At 34.9% G+C, this 16,130-nt stretch overlaps 1 protein-coding gene across 1 annotated transcript; it reads right to left on the reverse strand.

Annotated features, from left to right (window-relative positions):
• Nucleotides 1–8,105: 8,105 nt before the first annotated feature.
• On the reverse strand, nucleotides 8,106–12,184 carry LOC145555961 (pentatricopeptide repeat-containing protein At5g15280, mitochondrial-like). Its single transcript, XM_081617668.1, has one exon. It carries the CDS (start codon nucleotides 12,131–12,133, stop codon nucleotides 8,375–8,377), a length of 3,759 nt encoding a protein of 1,252 aa, XP_081473794.1. The 5' UTR covers nucleotides 12,134–12,184; the 3' UTR covers nucleotides 8,106–8,374.
• Nucleotides 12,185–16,130: the final 3,946 nt, after the last annotated feature.

A 16,130-nucleotide genomic window follows, 5' to 3' on the forward strand; every position in this document is an offset into this window, starting at 1 on the left:
GTTCTTAGAAATTGGGGATAATTTGAAATTGGTTGAATTTGTTGCTTTTAATTCAAATTGGTTATTGTCAGATAATATAAACTCCTTGGTTAGAGTGATTTCCATTGATCATTATTTATAGGGTTACAATGAGAAACCTAATCATATTAGGTAACTATAAGATATGTACAAATATCAAAGATAATCTTATACAAAATATATCCTAAACCTAGGATGAGAATATTCTATGGATATTCTCTATCACACCCCCGCAGTCGGAGCGGGAGAAAATTGGATGCTCGGACTGGATCTGAATTACTCATCGAGCGGTAAGGATAGTATGGTAACCCATGATCAAAAGAGAAGTAGTAGATATGTGCCGGTGATGACGATTAGAAGCAACAACCACGACCTACGTAGAGTAGAGATAAGCACTGCTAGGCCAAAGGAGAAGGAGAAGAGCCGCACACAGACTTGGGCTAAGTTGCAGATCCAGAGAAGAAGAAGCTAAGGGATCAAACCATCATCGGGAAGAAGACAGTACACTACTACGGGAAATCACAGATGAAGAAAAAACAAATAAGATAGCCTAAATCCCACACCACTTAACCACTAGGAAGTGTTTACCTCTTAAAAAAAAATTGACCCTCATAACAAGATAAATTCCACCAAATTAAAACAAGCTAAGTAGCGGCTGGATTAGAGAATAACAAATTCCACCGCATGTACTTATGATAATTAAAATTAACAATTTGAAAAGGTAAAAAAAATAAAAAATAAAATTAAAAGTGTTATTAGTGCCAAAAATCCAACACTTGCTCCCTTTAAGTTATTGTAGTGTAGTTGAACAAGGTTCCTGCCAAGTAGAAGACCTCCGTTAGGAAGGGGTCAGGAGCAAGACTACAATGTAACTAAGGTGGTGGAGGCCAACAACGACATTGAGGAAAAAAAAAAAAAAAAAGGGGGGGGGGGTGGTTCGTCTCGTGGGTCTGGCTCATCCAAGACTATTATCAGTCATCAGATACGCTATGCAAGATTGCATTTCACTCACAGATTAGGCTAAAGAAGGAAGACTATGAGTGAACTAGGTGGCGTATTAGGTGGAGAACCAAGAGGTAGAGGTGGTGCACAAAGCTCCTATGTGTAGTGGTAATTAGTTAGAGCATAAGAGGGGTTGCCGGTGATGGTCAACCATCGTACTCCATAGTTAAAACGCGGAAGCAAAAAAAAAAAGTGTGTTTTGTGTAATTGCTTGTGAATCCCGCCGGTGGGTTTAATTTTCTAACTCACCGGCAGGGGAAGAGAAAATTTTAGATCTAAACAATCCCAAGATCTAACCTAAGTTGTAATACCATGTCAGATAATATAAACTCCTTGGTTAGAGTGATTTCCATTGATCATTATTTATAGGGTTACAATGAGAAACCTAATCATATTAGGTAACTATAAGATATGTACAAATATCAAATATAATCTTATACAAAATATATCCTAAACCTAGGATGAGAATATTCTATGTATATTCTCTATCATGATAAATTTTGAAACAATGTGAAATGGGCCTGGGCAACCCGAACAAGGAGGAGGAGAGTTTGGTCCACAAACTAGGCTTTGGAGCTTCCACACTAAAACCATTTGGCAATAATAGGAGTAACTCCTCTACCTTATAAAGTGGAACCACCTCTCCTCTTTCTCCAATGTGGGACACTCACAAGTGGGCTACAATGGGTTTCAACACTCCCTCTCACTTGTGAGTGTCCTTAGAACTTAGAGCACACCAGAAGGTACAATATAAATCCTCTTTGGGAATGAACATCCAAATAGAGGCCCCTTAACCAGCGGCTTGACAAATGCCCAGTTATAAACGGCCCAACAAACCTGGGCTCTAATACCATGTTAAATTTCGAAACAATATGAAATGGGTCTGAGCAACCCGAACAAAGAGGAGGGGAGTTTGGGCCACAAACAAGGCTTTGGAACTTCCATACTAAAACCAATTGGCAATAGTAGGAGTAACTCCTCTACCTTATAAAGTGGAACCACCTCTCCTCTTTCTCCAATGTGGGACACTCACAAGTGGGCTACAATGAGTTTCAACAGTTATCTTAGGGTTACGAATTAAGATCCAATTTGTCATTGCATCGTGTCTTTTCAGAGAAAAAATGAAAAAGTGGGCCCATGCGCCAGATATTCTCGCCGAAAAATGTAAATGGGTAGTGCTACTCTAACTTTTTAAATTTAGGGGGTAATTTTTTTGATAAATTTTTTTAGTGGGTAGCTTTTTCCAAATACCACTATTAAGCGTGTAGTTTCTGACAAATTTTCCTAATTTTATCTCCCATACAATAGTTTCATGTAACTAACTTTTCTTAGCAATGTCCACGTAAATTAATTAATGTACTAAGATACACCAAGTTGATTTTATTAGATGTTAATCTTTTGCTTATTGTCGATAAACAATTATTTTGTCATTGCTTATTAATTAATTAGGATATATAAGTATCAAAGTACTTTTACTACATACAAAGTACTAAAAGAAGAAAGCGGTACAAAATATGGTACCAGCTAGATACATTAATCATTTAATTTGGATCCAATTGAAGTTCATCTCAATTTAAAGCTTGAAATTGAATGATAGAAAGAACTAATTGAGAGAAGTTATCTACTAAGAAAGTTTGCAATTGATGATTAGAGATTTTCCTTGAACAATCTTTAGAATGCATGCATAGAAACTTTTGACTTGTTTTTGTGTGTGTAATATATATAACCCAAAAATACTAATTAAATTTTAAGTAGTTGTTGACGTAAGCTTGACAAGGCGTTTAGGATAGAAAGATTTTTCCGCAAAACTAATCATCACTCAGCTCGATCCCTAAACTAACATATTTAGTTTGATTTGTCTCTAATTACAAGAGTTTATTAGAGTTCTAAGACAATAATAGTGATTTTGAAATTGCAACAATTCTAACTACCATAAATCCTTAACACAAGATGTATATTAATTAAGGAAAACACATAAAATATTCATTGTAAATTACACAAATTTAATATAACATAAGTTCATAGCTTGTTTTCACTTTAGTTGTTCCTCAACTTTAATCCCCTCAAAACTTATTGCAACCAAGACTTTCCTAATAGAAACCGTTAAGATTTTCAATCTAAAAGAAAAGGTTCATCTAAAGTGCCTTTACAACATTCATACACATGAAATGAACAAAATTCAATGAACTAAGTGTACAAGCAGTCATGCTATACGTAATTTATGTATAATATATATCAGTTAGCTAGAAAAAATTCATCACCCAAATTGCCCACTACACTATTTTGCTTGGTAAGCTTATCATTGTGTTTTGCCCATCTTTTTCTTGCAAATAAAAGTTATTTGTCTTCATATGGAAAAATCTGTTGATATACAAAGACTAACTTTAAATTAAAATACGGGAAAAGATCATCACATTTTATTCTGTTAGAGATATGATATATCGGAAAATATATGTGATATATTTTCCGTATAGATATTGTTATGAGAATAATATATTTAGTATTATCTTATGTTAAGATATTATTTAGAGAATATATAGGTTATATGGTATATCTTTTAGGAATATTATTTCCTATCTTATGAGCGTAGGTTTTGTATAAATACGGATGAATAATAATAAAGCTATTCATTCTCTCTTTCTCTCTAATTTGTCATATTCACACTTGTCATTCTAATCAAGGCTAGTTGTAACGAAAAAAAGACAAAATTTTCAATGAAACAATCTCGTGAACTCCTAATTATTTATAAATTCTCATAACTTTCATATTTGCTGTAAAGATTATCTTTCTTTGCAAATTGGTTATATCATTTGCTGATGCACGAGAATATATACTCAGAGAACGCCTTAAGTAAATTGTAAACTAACAAAGACGTTGTGGTCATTCATGTTTTACATGGAAAGGATACATGACTATCAACTATCATGGTCTTCCATTCTCGATCTAAAAATTATACTAATCAAGATTATACTTAATTATTTCTTAATATGATCAAAACCCAATTAAAATATACCCTTTCCCTTTCAGGAAACTAATTGCTTATATAATAGACGCGTGGCAATTTTAGCCCATTTTTCAGGAATTTTAGTCGTGTATCCAACCATAATTAAACATTATCCGACGGCTTTAATTTAATATTTGTGTCAACATTAGTATCTAATACGTCACATCCAAATAAAATCGGGTAATTAGACACTGCCGTCATGTTTATATTAACTTATCAACCTTCCAACGTGTACACTTTTATGTGGCTATAATCAAATAATTAAGTTTTCCTTTCACTTTGTATAACCGTATTTTATACTTTCATATATACGTATAAAGTATTTTTTGTGTGATATATCGTATGTAGTTCGTAATGTACAAGTGTGTTGTACATGATTTTGTCTTTATATGTATTTGTATCTTGGTAGCTAGTATGTCGATCATTATAGGTTGGTTAAGTTATTTCACTTGTTTAGTGATGCAAGTTTAATGTTCTAGTGTATCAAATACTCGATCATATGCAATACTAATATTCTCAACCATAATACCTAGTTTAGCATATTCATCGCATTCTTTATTTTCATAACCTTTGATTAAAGTCAATATATGGATAATACAGTATAAAACATAAAAGTTAAAGAAATCATCGATTTTAAAAAAGAACATATATGTACATAGCATATTAATTATTATGGCATGTAATAACAAGGCAAATAATGAAGTCCTAATGACCATGCACTACCCAATCTAGTGCAACTCGACAATAGAGCAGTAATCTGAGGGATCTTTCCGTTCTTGACTGAGCTATATATGAATGCGAACCTGTTGAATTTGGTCATTCAATTGCAACGCAATTGGTCACTCAATACCTTGAATTTGCATTGTATCTTTGGCCCCAAACTCCATCTCACACTATTTTCAATTTATTGAAGTGGTGAATTTTCCTTTTTTTTTTTTTTTTTTTGGGACAACCTTACTCAGGGCATGTTCACATTTACTAAACTGAGCTGAACTAAACTGAACAGAATATAGCTGAAATGAATGTTATATGAGAGAAAGAAATTAGGAACTAAATTGAACTTATTGGAGCTGAATTGAACTGAACTGAATTGGATTGGACTGAACTGAACTGTAATTAAGTTAAAGTGAACAGGCCCTATATATATTAGCACATCTAGCATGTCATTTAGTTCAGCAGTCATCGCTTGAAAGTAGAGTGGAAAGGTAAGGAAATCACACTAGGCCCCTACTGTCAAACAAATGTTGATAGTGGACTTTAAAATTGTGACAAACAGGGTGAGTTTCCACCATCTTCACCAAGTTTACTTGGTAGATTCTATGTATCAATAAGGGTATATTTATAAAAAGATTACTCTCATGTATGATATGAGTATATTAATACTCCATGCTATTATGGATTACTTAGGTTAACATAATTATTAAAATGAAAAGGTTATGGTTAACCATAGCGTTACTGAAAAGCCAAAACCAATAAGTATGCTTTTGGATATGGAAGCTTTACAGTATGAGCTAGCTAAAGGTGGGCCCTGTTTCCTAAGATGCAGCATGAGACCATGACAAGGAACATTCCACCTGGCTTATTAGAAATTGTAAGAAGGTCTAATACGTAGTAGTATATTTAAGACTTTTTAATCAAGAGTTAGGCTAACCAAATCTACTTAATTAAAATATTTGAGTTATAAGCTTAGCATAATGTATAAATCTCATAAATCATGATCAATATATGCGTCAACTTTGTTGAAAGTTTATGCGTTCATGATTAGATTATCGATAACAGATGATCACATATGCAAAGTACTATTTTATAATATTCAAAAAAGCTATAAACTTTTCCATAATCAATTATGATTTGTGATTATCTTTGCCAATTATACCTTTTTTGAGATAGATAAAGAAAAGAGTATGAAAATCGTCCACTTAATAAAGATTATTTTGAGTAAAATTCTAACATTATACTTAATTACAAAGTATTAAGACAATCTACGACTTTTTTTAGTATTGGATTGAGAAACTACAATAATTGTTGCTTAATTTTATGTTTCCATGTCATTTGTCAAACAACCTTGCTAATTTAGTGAAGTATTTCTAATTCTAGCGAATTCCATTGGAAAGGTGAGTCAATAAAGTGACATGTATTTCTTAGTTTTGAGCCAATCATAGTATGCCACCATGTAAAAGGCGATTTCAAGCTAGTTTACTTTTGTATTATATTATTTATTAGTTGTATTAATAAACATAATTAGGTAAAGAGTTATCGTGGCAATTTTTTGATTACATGTTTATCATAAATAAAGCATATTCGCATATCATGCCTCTAGTTTATAAAATAATATAGTGTCTAGTCCCTAATTAAGTAATTATACATCTCCAAAAATTTAAACAACTAATGTGAACAAAAGACTATATTAGAACAATGGAAGAACCTAATGTATTTTTTGTTAGTTACAAATGAAACTAATAAATAAATATGTTGATCATTTGCATGAATCATGATATAATTTAACTTAGCCAAAAAAGACATGCATGGACACTTACAACCCTATGGTGGGAGGTAATAAATGATATTGATGGTAACAAACTTGTATGTAATTTTGTAGATAAAAGATTTTTTTGCGTTATAGCATTAACACTATATGTCATTCCACCTTGCTTTAAAATTTACGGTCGATGTCAACATGAGTCATTTTGGACGCACTAGTTAATAATCAATGCACAATATATGTTCCTTTAACCATCTGATAGTACTATTTACTTATTTAGTGAAATCTTATACATATGTCAAAATTTACAAAAAATAACATGTCATAAGTTTGATAATCGATATCAGATATTGATTAGGACTTCCTCGAGACAATAGCACCATTCGAGTTTGGCCAGATTTGGACAATGGCAGTCTTGGTAGGAACAATAATGAGTTGTGCATGAACATTAATGTAAAAAGTTGAGTATCCAGCTTAAGGTTCGATGTCCTCTTTTTCTTAATTAGATGGCTTTACATGTTTGGTGTAGCTCTATATGCAACAACTGATATATAAATTCTTCCAGCTCCCTTGGACTCATATGAGAGATGCATCATCTTTTCTTTTGACTATTATACATATCCTAGCTATATGCATATATACTTATGGAAAAAAAATATAGGTATTGATGCATGTATGGCAAGCTGGTTTAGAGCAAACATTCAATGAACTTATGGTATTAAAAAAATATCTGAATGCCAAAAGCATTAGGTCAATTAGGAGGTTCAAAATCAGGTTGAATCAAACGAATCGTATGTACAATCAATGTTGAGAGAGTATAGTCGCATGCATAATTTTACTTTTTTTTTTTTTTTTTTTTTTAAAATCTTTTAAATTGGAAAGAAGAGGGTCATTTGAGCCTTTGGAGAGGGAAGATAAGGGAAATCTTTTATATTACCTCCCTTAACATCAGAAATACGAGGTGAAAGCAATGTCACCGCCCCATCACCTCAACTTCTAATCGCATGCATAATTGAATGAATCAAATGTATAATCAATCTTATCCTATATACGTACTACCATAGTATGTGTAAAGGAAAATTGGCCTAATGTTATAGAGTAGTGTATGATGAAGTTTAACATGTTACATATGAATAATATTGGGCCATGATTCAGGGCCCAACAATCAAATTAAGCAAATCTGAATTACTCCCTCCGTTTCAATATGATAGTTCCATATGGAATCAATCACATAAAATAAGAAAAGGATAATATTTGGAATCTAACATTAAATTAAAAAACCATTCATAAGTAGTTTTGCCTTATTTAATTTTTTTTTATTTTTTTAAGGAAAGTTTTAGTCATATTTGCATAAATAAGGGAGTAATTTCTTTACTTAGAGTCATGTCATTAATTCACAATCAATTAATCTAACCAATCAGAATTTAATATGAATAAAATAGGAAATAAAAACTAAGTTAAAAGTGGAATACATTCAATATGGGTATATCTTTTTGAAACGCCCAAAATAGTATATGGGACTAACAAATTGAAACAGAGGGAGTACTAACTATTGTAATTTAGTTCTACTTATACAGTTATACTTTGAATTGTCATATATTTGTTTTTTTTTTTTTTTTTTTTTAATTTTTACCAAAGTCTTAAGAATTGTTTTAAATGATAAAGCTACTAGAAATATCATAGGAGGGATAAACTAATCATCATATAATTGTATAACCAATTATAAGAGGAATCTGTAATCAGGCTCGGTAACGCAAGCCAAATGTTTCTCATAGTATAAGATAAACTACTAATATGTACATTTTGCTAAAGTCCTATAACTCATTGTGGGATGCGAAAAGAAAACAAGTTACAAAAGAGAACATACATCACTTCTGTTTGGACTTCGGATTTTCTGAAGGGAATCCACTTTTCACAAGCAGCATTGATAGAAAACCTTCATTGTCATTGTTACTTTTCCGATCATTGGAGTAGCTTAAACTGCTAATAAGTGACCACTGAGTGCCGAAATCAGGTTCATAACCTTGTCGCTGCATCAAGTTCAGTAATTCTGATGCCTTGGACAGGTTGTTCTCAAATCGATATCTATCAATCACTGAGGAGTACATCCCCTTGGTAGGAGTTTCACCAACTTCGATCATTGAAATCAGAAGGCTTTCAGCGTCCTTAGTTTGTCCGTTTCTGCAGAACTTCTGAATCAGTAGGTCCCAAGTCCCTATACTTGGTTTAAGATTCCTATAAAACATCTCATTAAAGAAATCCATAGCACAATTCAAGTTGTTGTACACACAAAAACTTTGAACTATACAGTCATAGGAGGATGCATCAGGTATGCTTCTGTTCTTCAAAATTTGATCCAGGAGATTTACTGCGGTTTCCAGTCTCCCATAATGACAGAAGTTCCGTATTAAATTGTTATAGTAACTGGTTTCAGAAGTTGAACCTTTCTCAAAGATTTGAGCCAGAAATCTTTCGGCTTGATGTGTTCTACCACGAGAGAAAAGGCCCTCCAGAATGGCAAAACGTACAGTAGGACAAAGACGCCATCCTCTTGATTCAATCTGATTACTCAATTCTAAAGCATTCTGAATTTCTCCATTTCTACACAAGTAGCGTATTACAGCTCTGAGGCTACGATTGCTTGGTCTAAAGCCCTTAATAATCATGTCATTCAGGAACTTCATTGACCTAGGCATATCTTTGCAAACTGAAAACCCGTGTATAAGGATATTGTAACCAACTTCATCAAGTTGCTGCCTGCTTTCCTGTAGTTCATCCAAAAGTGCATCAACAAGGTAATGTTTCCCTGTTCGGAAAAGACAGGAAGTAAAAATGTTATGTACAAGGGAATAGGGAGTATAAGTTCCATCAACCATGAAATTCTTTAGTCCCCATGCAAAATGTAACATCCCCATTTTGCATAACAGATATATCAGATCCCGGTAACTGAACACTGAGAGACTGATACTCCTCTTCATCATGACACAAAATAGCTCTTTTGCTGTCTTCAGATTACCACTTTCGCAACGAGCCTGAAGCAGAGAATTATAAATCTCACCCTTTGGATGATTATTTTGCAAGAACATTTCTTGAAATAAACCATCTGCCTCTGCAACTTTTCCAGCCCTGCAGCAGCTAATAATAAGGGCACTGCGAAGGGAGAACAAGACCGAAGGATGGTCCTTGAAACCTGCATCCATTAGAGAAACTGCTTCTTTAAATCTATCGAACTTGCAAAGCTTAGGGATTAACAACATAAGAGCATCTGGAGACAAGGCCAAATTATCAGCTCGATTTTCATCATATGTCATTAAGGCTTCTGAGAACCTTTTCTCCAGACAGTAGCCTTTAATAAGATGGCTATAAACAGTGTGGTCCAACTCAAAATTCTTCCGTTTAAGTTCTTTAACCAAGATATCCCCTACGCAAGTGAAGCCATTAGAAGAAAGCTTTTCAAAAAACAATTCACAAATTTGAATTTGCAAGTCAGGTTTTGCTGCCAGCATAATGTCAAAAAGCCCAAGCACTTCTTCAAGCATTCTTCTGTGGCATAAATTTTCCAAAATAGTGATAAAATCATCCCAATCAGGTGACCAATTGTCTTTCCGTGCATGACCCCAGCAGTAAAGAATGTCACCCATGCTCCCAAGCTTGCAAAAAGCCACAATTGCAGCAGTATATGTTGTGTTAGAGATTGGTAGATGCCTTCCACACATTTCTTGAAGAAGTAATCTGCACTCATCTACGAAGCCCCCTTCACCTAAAGCCTTGATAATACAATTGAGAGTTTCATGATCTAGCTCACCAAAATGCTGAAACACCTTATCTAGGAGAGCTGGAATTGCCTTGATATGGCAATTTGATTCACATAGCAATCTTACCAATACAGAAAGAGCCGGAATTGATAATTCTTGTCCCCACTGAAGCATCTCATCAACCATTAGCAGTGCCTCTTTAACATTATTGGCACTACATTGCCTCATCACAAGAAAGTTAAAGTCTGGAACCAAAGAATCTTCAAGAACACCCATTACAGTTTTCTCAAACTCATCCACATTTGTGTCTAGATAAAGACCATTCCCCAAAGTATCAACAAATTCAGTTCTAAAATTCTTAACATCGTTGTCCCTCTTCAACTTTACGGTCAATGGATTAAGCCCCAAAATAGCAAACGCTTTCGATATTGGATTTTCTGAATGTGGGAGGGTAATCAAACCATGATTTACCATCTCAGACATCATTAGTTCGACTTCATTAAATAGCCTGGCATTAGAATACCCAGCTAAAAGAGCTCTAAAAGTGAAAAGATTAGGTTTTACCCCATTATCAATCATTTCATTGAAGATTTCCCGGGCGTGCTCTTGCATACCTGCCTTGAACAAACCACTGATAAGTGCATTATAGGAATGCATATCAGGTTTCAGGCCTCTAGACAATATCTCGGAGAGATAAAAAAAGGAGTCTCTTACCTTTCCATCAAGGCAACTCCAACTGATGAAGATCCCAAATGTTATCTCATTCGGGACAAAACCTAATCTCTCTAACTCCCATAAAAATGAATCTGCTCTTTCAATACCAAAATTACTGCACAAGGAATATATAATCTTATTACCAACAAAGATATCAGGGGCACATTTCATTTCAACGAAGAAACTCAAAAGATCTTCGAAATCCTTCTTCACATAGTATACATCCGCAACCTTACTCAAAATCACTGTATTTGGCTTCCATCCAGTAACCACAATTTTCTTAAGAAGCTTCCTAGCTTCCCTAATCTTCCCATCCCGACATAGAAAACTAATTAAACTCTCCAAATTCTTGGGTTCAACATCACCTATATTGAAACCCACTTCAACTACATCCTCATAAACACGAACCGCTTGATCAACTCTACCTTCCTTCATCAAAAGGCTGAGTAGGGAACGGTAACATGCCAATGATGGAGCTAAAGATAGCCCCTTCATTGCATCATACATAAAAAATGCTCTATCCAATTCACCCATATTAGCATATCCCTCAACTAAACGACTGAAAACTTCCTCATTAGCCAGTAAAATTCCTCGGGCTTTCGCAGTCGATAACAAAGATTCAACCTCCGTAAACATCCCCACATTAGCAAGCATAGATGCCATAACCTCATAAGATTGAGGCAAATGCTTAAACCCCACATTTTTATCATCAACCCTCCTAAAAATCTCCCACAAAGATTCAACAACTTCAACATCAATACTCAAATTTTCACTACCCAATTGAAAACCCAGTAAAATTTCAAACACATCCTCAGGTTTCCAACTTAAAAACCTCAAAAATTTGCGACAAGTTTTAGGAGATACATAAGAAATATTCAAAATCAATTGATTTATAGAAGAACTAGCAATAGTAGAGTTGTCAATTCGATGATCCCACAAATGGGAACATTTGGAAAACACCAAATTTCCAACAAATTGGGGATTAACTGGAGAAGAATTAAAGTGGGTATTGCTTAATTTGTTAGATGATGAGGAATTGCTAAGAAAAGCAGAGAGTATGAATTGATGATGTTTAAGGGGAAAGAATGGTGACAGAGAAGAACAGACCTGGTTAATAATGGAGGTGCGGAGATGAGTCGAGCTGATGCGCTGAAGCATTCTAGTGCTGCACGAAGAGTCATGTCGCTAAAGGCATTAAAGGGCCTCGGAAGGTAGTTTGCGGAATTTGAAATAAGGACTACGGATGAATTTGGGTTAGTAAACTACTTTTAGGCCCGGGCGATGCCCCGTATCATTTTTTGTATCCCTACCTTAAAAAAAGTGGAAAGTTGTTCTTATGAATAGTGTACAGACCTTTTTACCCTTCAAAATGTTTGTTTACCTTCTTACCCCTTTATAATCCTTACCCATTAATGAGTTTTGCGCTTTAATTTCTATCTTCTTAATCTTTATTCACCATCCCTGAGTAGAAGAAAACCCATAAAACCAAGCTCAAGAATTGCTAGAGTTTGTAACTTTTTTTTTTTTTTTTTTTTTTTGAGGAACCTGATAGTTTTTTTATAATTCCAACAATTTATATACTTGGCTTTCCTATTTCTCCTTAATCTTAATGTTTCCTTCACCTTTAAAAAAAAAGGAAAATTTGAAAAGAATAATCTCACCTTTGCTCCATCTGCTCAAAACAGGCCAACCTATGCGTATTCTGGGAACAATCCCACCTTTCACCCTTATTTTCTCAAAACAAGCCCTTGACCTGTTTTTTATATTGTTAACCGGTTTTAGCAAGTGATATGCCACGTGTCACTAACTAATTGGCCTAATATTTTTTAATAATTAAAAATAAAAAATAAACAAATTAAAAAATAAAATTTTCCCCAACTTCAGCCCAGCCCCTGAACGACACCCATTCCAACCACTAAGTCGCCTTTGCCTGAACGACTACCACCATCCGCAGCCCAGCCTCACCTTTCGGTCTAAAACAAGCCCGCCACCTGAACGACCACCCTCATCTTCCCCTTTCCTTGATAATTATTGTTGTTCATGGTTAATTTATTACCCAACATTTGATTTATTTTTGTTGATTGTGAAATCGGGTAGATGTGAATTTTCGTGGGTAATTGAAAAAATTGAGGATTTTATTGTTCCTTTATTATTTAATTTAAGTTTGTAATTGAATATTTTTGGATATTGTGTGTTAGAATTGTGGATAAAAGCTACAATCTGCCTTGCTTGCCATTAATAGGAATGATAATGTGAGGTTGGTGGAGTACGCATCAAAGAAGGGTGGTATGCTGAATGTGAGGCGTCGCCGCGTTGGGTGGGGTTTCGGGGCCGAGGTTGTGGTTGGTGTTTTGAGGTGAAAGACAATTGTGGTGTACGTAGCGGTTGTGATGCAGTGGTGCTTGTGGGTTTAAGGGGGTGGGGTTTCGTGGGTGATAAGAGGTGTCGTTGGTGGTGGGTTTGTAGTGAAATGGATGGAGGTAGTGTAGGTGGTGGGTCAGTGGTGCGACTTGCAGTTTTTTGGGGAAGGGGAAGCGGGGAGGTGGGGATACGGAGGTGGGGTAAGGTGAGAGAGTGGTGGCTGGTGGCCATGGTGGGGAACCAGGGAGGGAAGGGGGAGGAGAGATAAGGTGGTTTTTTGTTTTTAACTTTATTTATTTATTTTTATTTTATTTTATTTTTTAGAGAGAGGTTTTAAAAAAAAATAAATAAATAAATTTAACATGTTAAGCAAGTTATAGGTAAAAAGGCTTGTTTTGAGAAAATAGGGGTGAAAGGTGGGATTGTTCCCAGAATATGCAAAGGTTGGCCTGTTTTGAGCAAATGGAGCAAAGGTGCGATTATTCTTTTCAATTTTTTCTAAAAAAAAAGGTTAGTATTGTTCAATGCATTATTTCACACGGCGACTAGCAAGAATTTGAAGTAATAACTACCACCTTGGCAACCAAGCTAATGTACTTTTAGATTGCATCAACAACATCTTTTACTAGACTTCGCTTCTAAAGTGGGCTATCAAAGCCATTTCCTTTTCCTAGACTCTACTAAAACAGCTTAGCAATAACATGAATAAGTACACAGTGTTTCTTCATACAAGAACACTACCACATACAACATATTATGCTCAATGTTTGGTTGTAATTGTTGCTTTTGAACCTTTTGTTTGTAACATTTTCAAGGTTATGGTTTAAGAATATTATGCGTTAAGTTAGATGCTTTAGTTGTTCCAATAAACCTTAAAACTATGGCCTAAATTCGTAAGGCTTTATTTATAAAATAAAAAAAATAAAATAAAAAAAAAACACACACACACACACTTATTTTAAAGGAAAAATTGTCCGCAATAATCCGACCTTTTGCCCGTCCGCTGAAAATAATCCCACCTTTGGATTATTTTTTAATAATCCCACCTTTACTCCCCGATCTTTTTATTGGTTCCTACAGGTTACCTTACCTATTGTAGCCGGTTTTAGGATGACGTGGCTTCCAACGGTTATAATCCTATTAATTTCCCTTTTTAAAATTGCCAGCTCCTCAATTTTCATTTCTCTTCCTTCTTCGTTCTCTGTTCTAAAAAAAGCTCTCCCCTTTATACTCTGAATTTCATCTTCGAATTCAATTTCTTCTTAGCTAAATCTGTCACAAATTGCTAGTAGGAGGCATAATGGTTCAAGTAGTTCTACGTCGTCAAGAAATTTTGGCTTGGTTTCCCCAAAATTGAAGTGCAGGTGTGGTTTGGAAGCAATTACTCGTACGGTTAAGAATGGTGAGAACGTGGGGTTGAAGTTCCATGGATGCCCTAGATGGCCTGTAAGTTCAATGTGTTGTGCGAAACTATATGTATTTGATTAATTAAGATAATTAAATTAGGCATTTGAAACTAGGGTTTTTATTCTAATTGAATAGGGGATTTATCATTTTTTCAGGAGAGTGATTGTGGCTTCTTTCAGTGGGTTAATGTTAACCTCAAAGATATTGATGACCTACGATTACAAGTGTTTGAAAGAGATACGCAAGTAGCTGAAAAAGAAATGGAGATTGATTTACTTAAAGGACAATTGAAGAGGGTTGAGAAGAAATTGGGAAATAAAGAGGATGATTTGGATGACACAAAAATGGAGCTTTGCCACACTCGAATCGAACTGATGAAGGCTACAAGGAATGAAAAGAATTTTTCCCCTACTCTGTTTGTTTCATGGATTTTCTTTGCTTTCATGATAGTGATTTTAAAGGCATGACTGTGATGTATTTAATGATTGTAGGTAGTTTAAGTAAGTTAAGTTAGTTTAGTTTGGTTAAGTAATGCTTTTTGGTCATTTGAGTCATGTATTGAGCAAAGACCTAGTTGTTATGTAATGACCTATACATTGATGAGTTAATGAAAGTTGTTTTGACAATGAATTGCACAATACTTGAATTTCTGACTGAATGCATCATCATATAGCTGAATAAGTTTAACAAAAGAGGGTGAAACTGTTTCCCAGCCATACACAAAATAAACCTTGATAAGGTTCATGACTTAACAATGTATACTTACTGTTGGACTTCACACAGCCAACATGATGAAAAGACAATATCCAAAAGTTTTACATAAACATAGTTAAGGCTAATATAGTAGCCATAAAAGTGACATGAAACTATTCATTGACTTGATGTAAAGTGGAGGTTTGGCTTGATTGACTGCACTGAAACCAGGACATGGATGATCTTGTCCTTCTTTGATTGCCAAGGGTCTGCAAACACATAGAGAACAAAGAGCTTCATTAGGTTTTAGTCTTATTAACATTGAACCATGTTATTTTGACAATGAACAGCAACTCACATTAGTGTGGGCTGATCCATCAGGTGCAATGTACACACCTACACCTTGTGGAACCTACAGCAAACACATAAAGTTCAGGCACATAAGCACACAACATAAACATGTTTAGGGTCTAATTGAGGTGTTTATAAGAAGAAAAAAGGACCTGGTTCCTTCCCCTGCCCCTTGAGCCACCCCTTGCCCTTCCTGACCCCCTTGTGCCACCTCCAGCACCCCTACTCCCACTTGCACCACCTCTGCTAGAACCTACAACACCTGAAACACCTCTCTCAATAGGAGCTCCTCTACCAGCAGCAGAGCCTCTCCCAGAAGCAGCCCCTCTCCCAGTAGCAATAG

The sequence above is a fragment of the Chenopodium album genome, chromosome 8 (assembly GCF_948465745.1).
Source record: "Chenopodium album chromosome 8, dcCheAlbu1.1, whole genome shotgun sequence".
NCBI lineage: Eukaryota > Viridiplantae > Streptophyta > Magnoliopsida > Caryophyllales > Amaranthaceae > Chenopodium > Chenopodium album.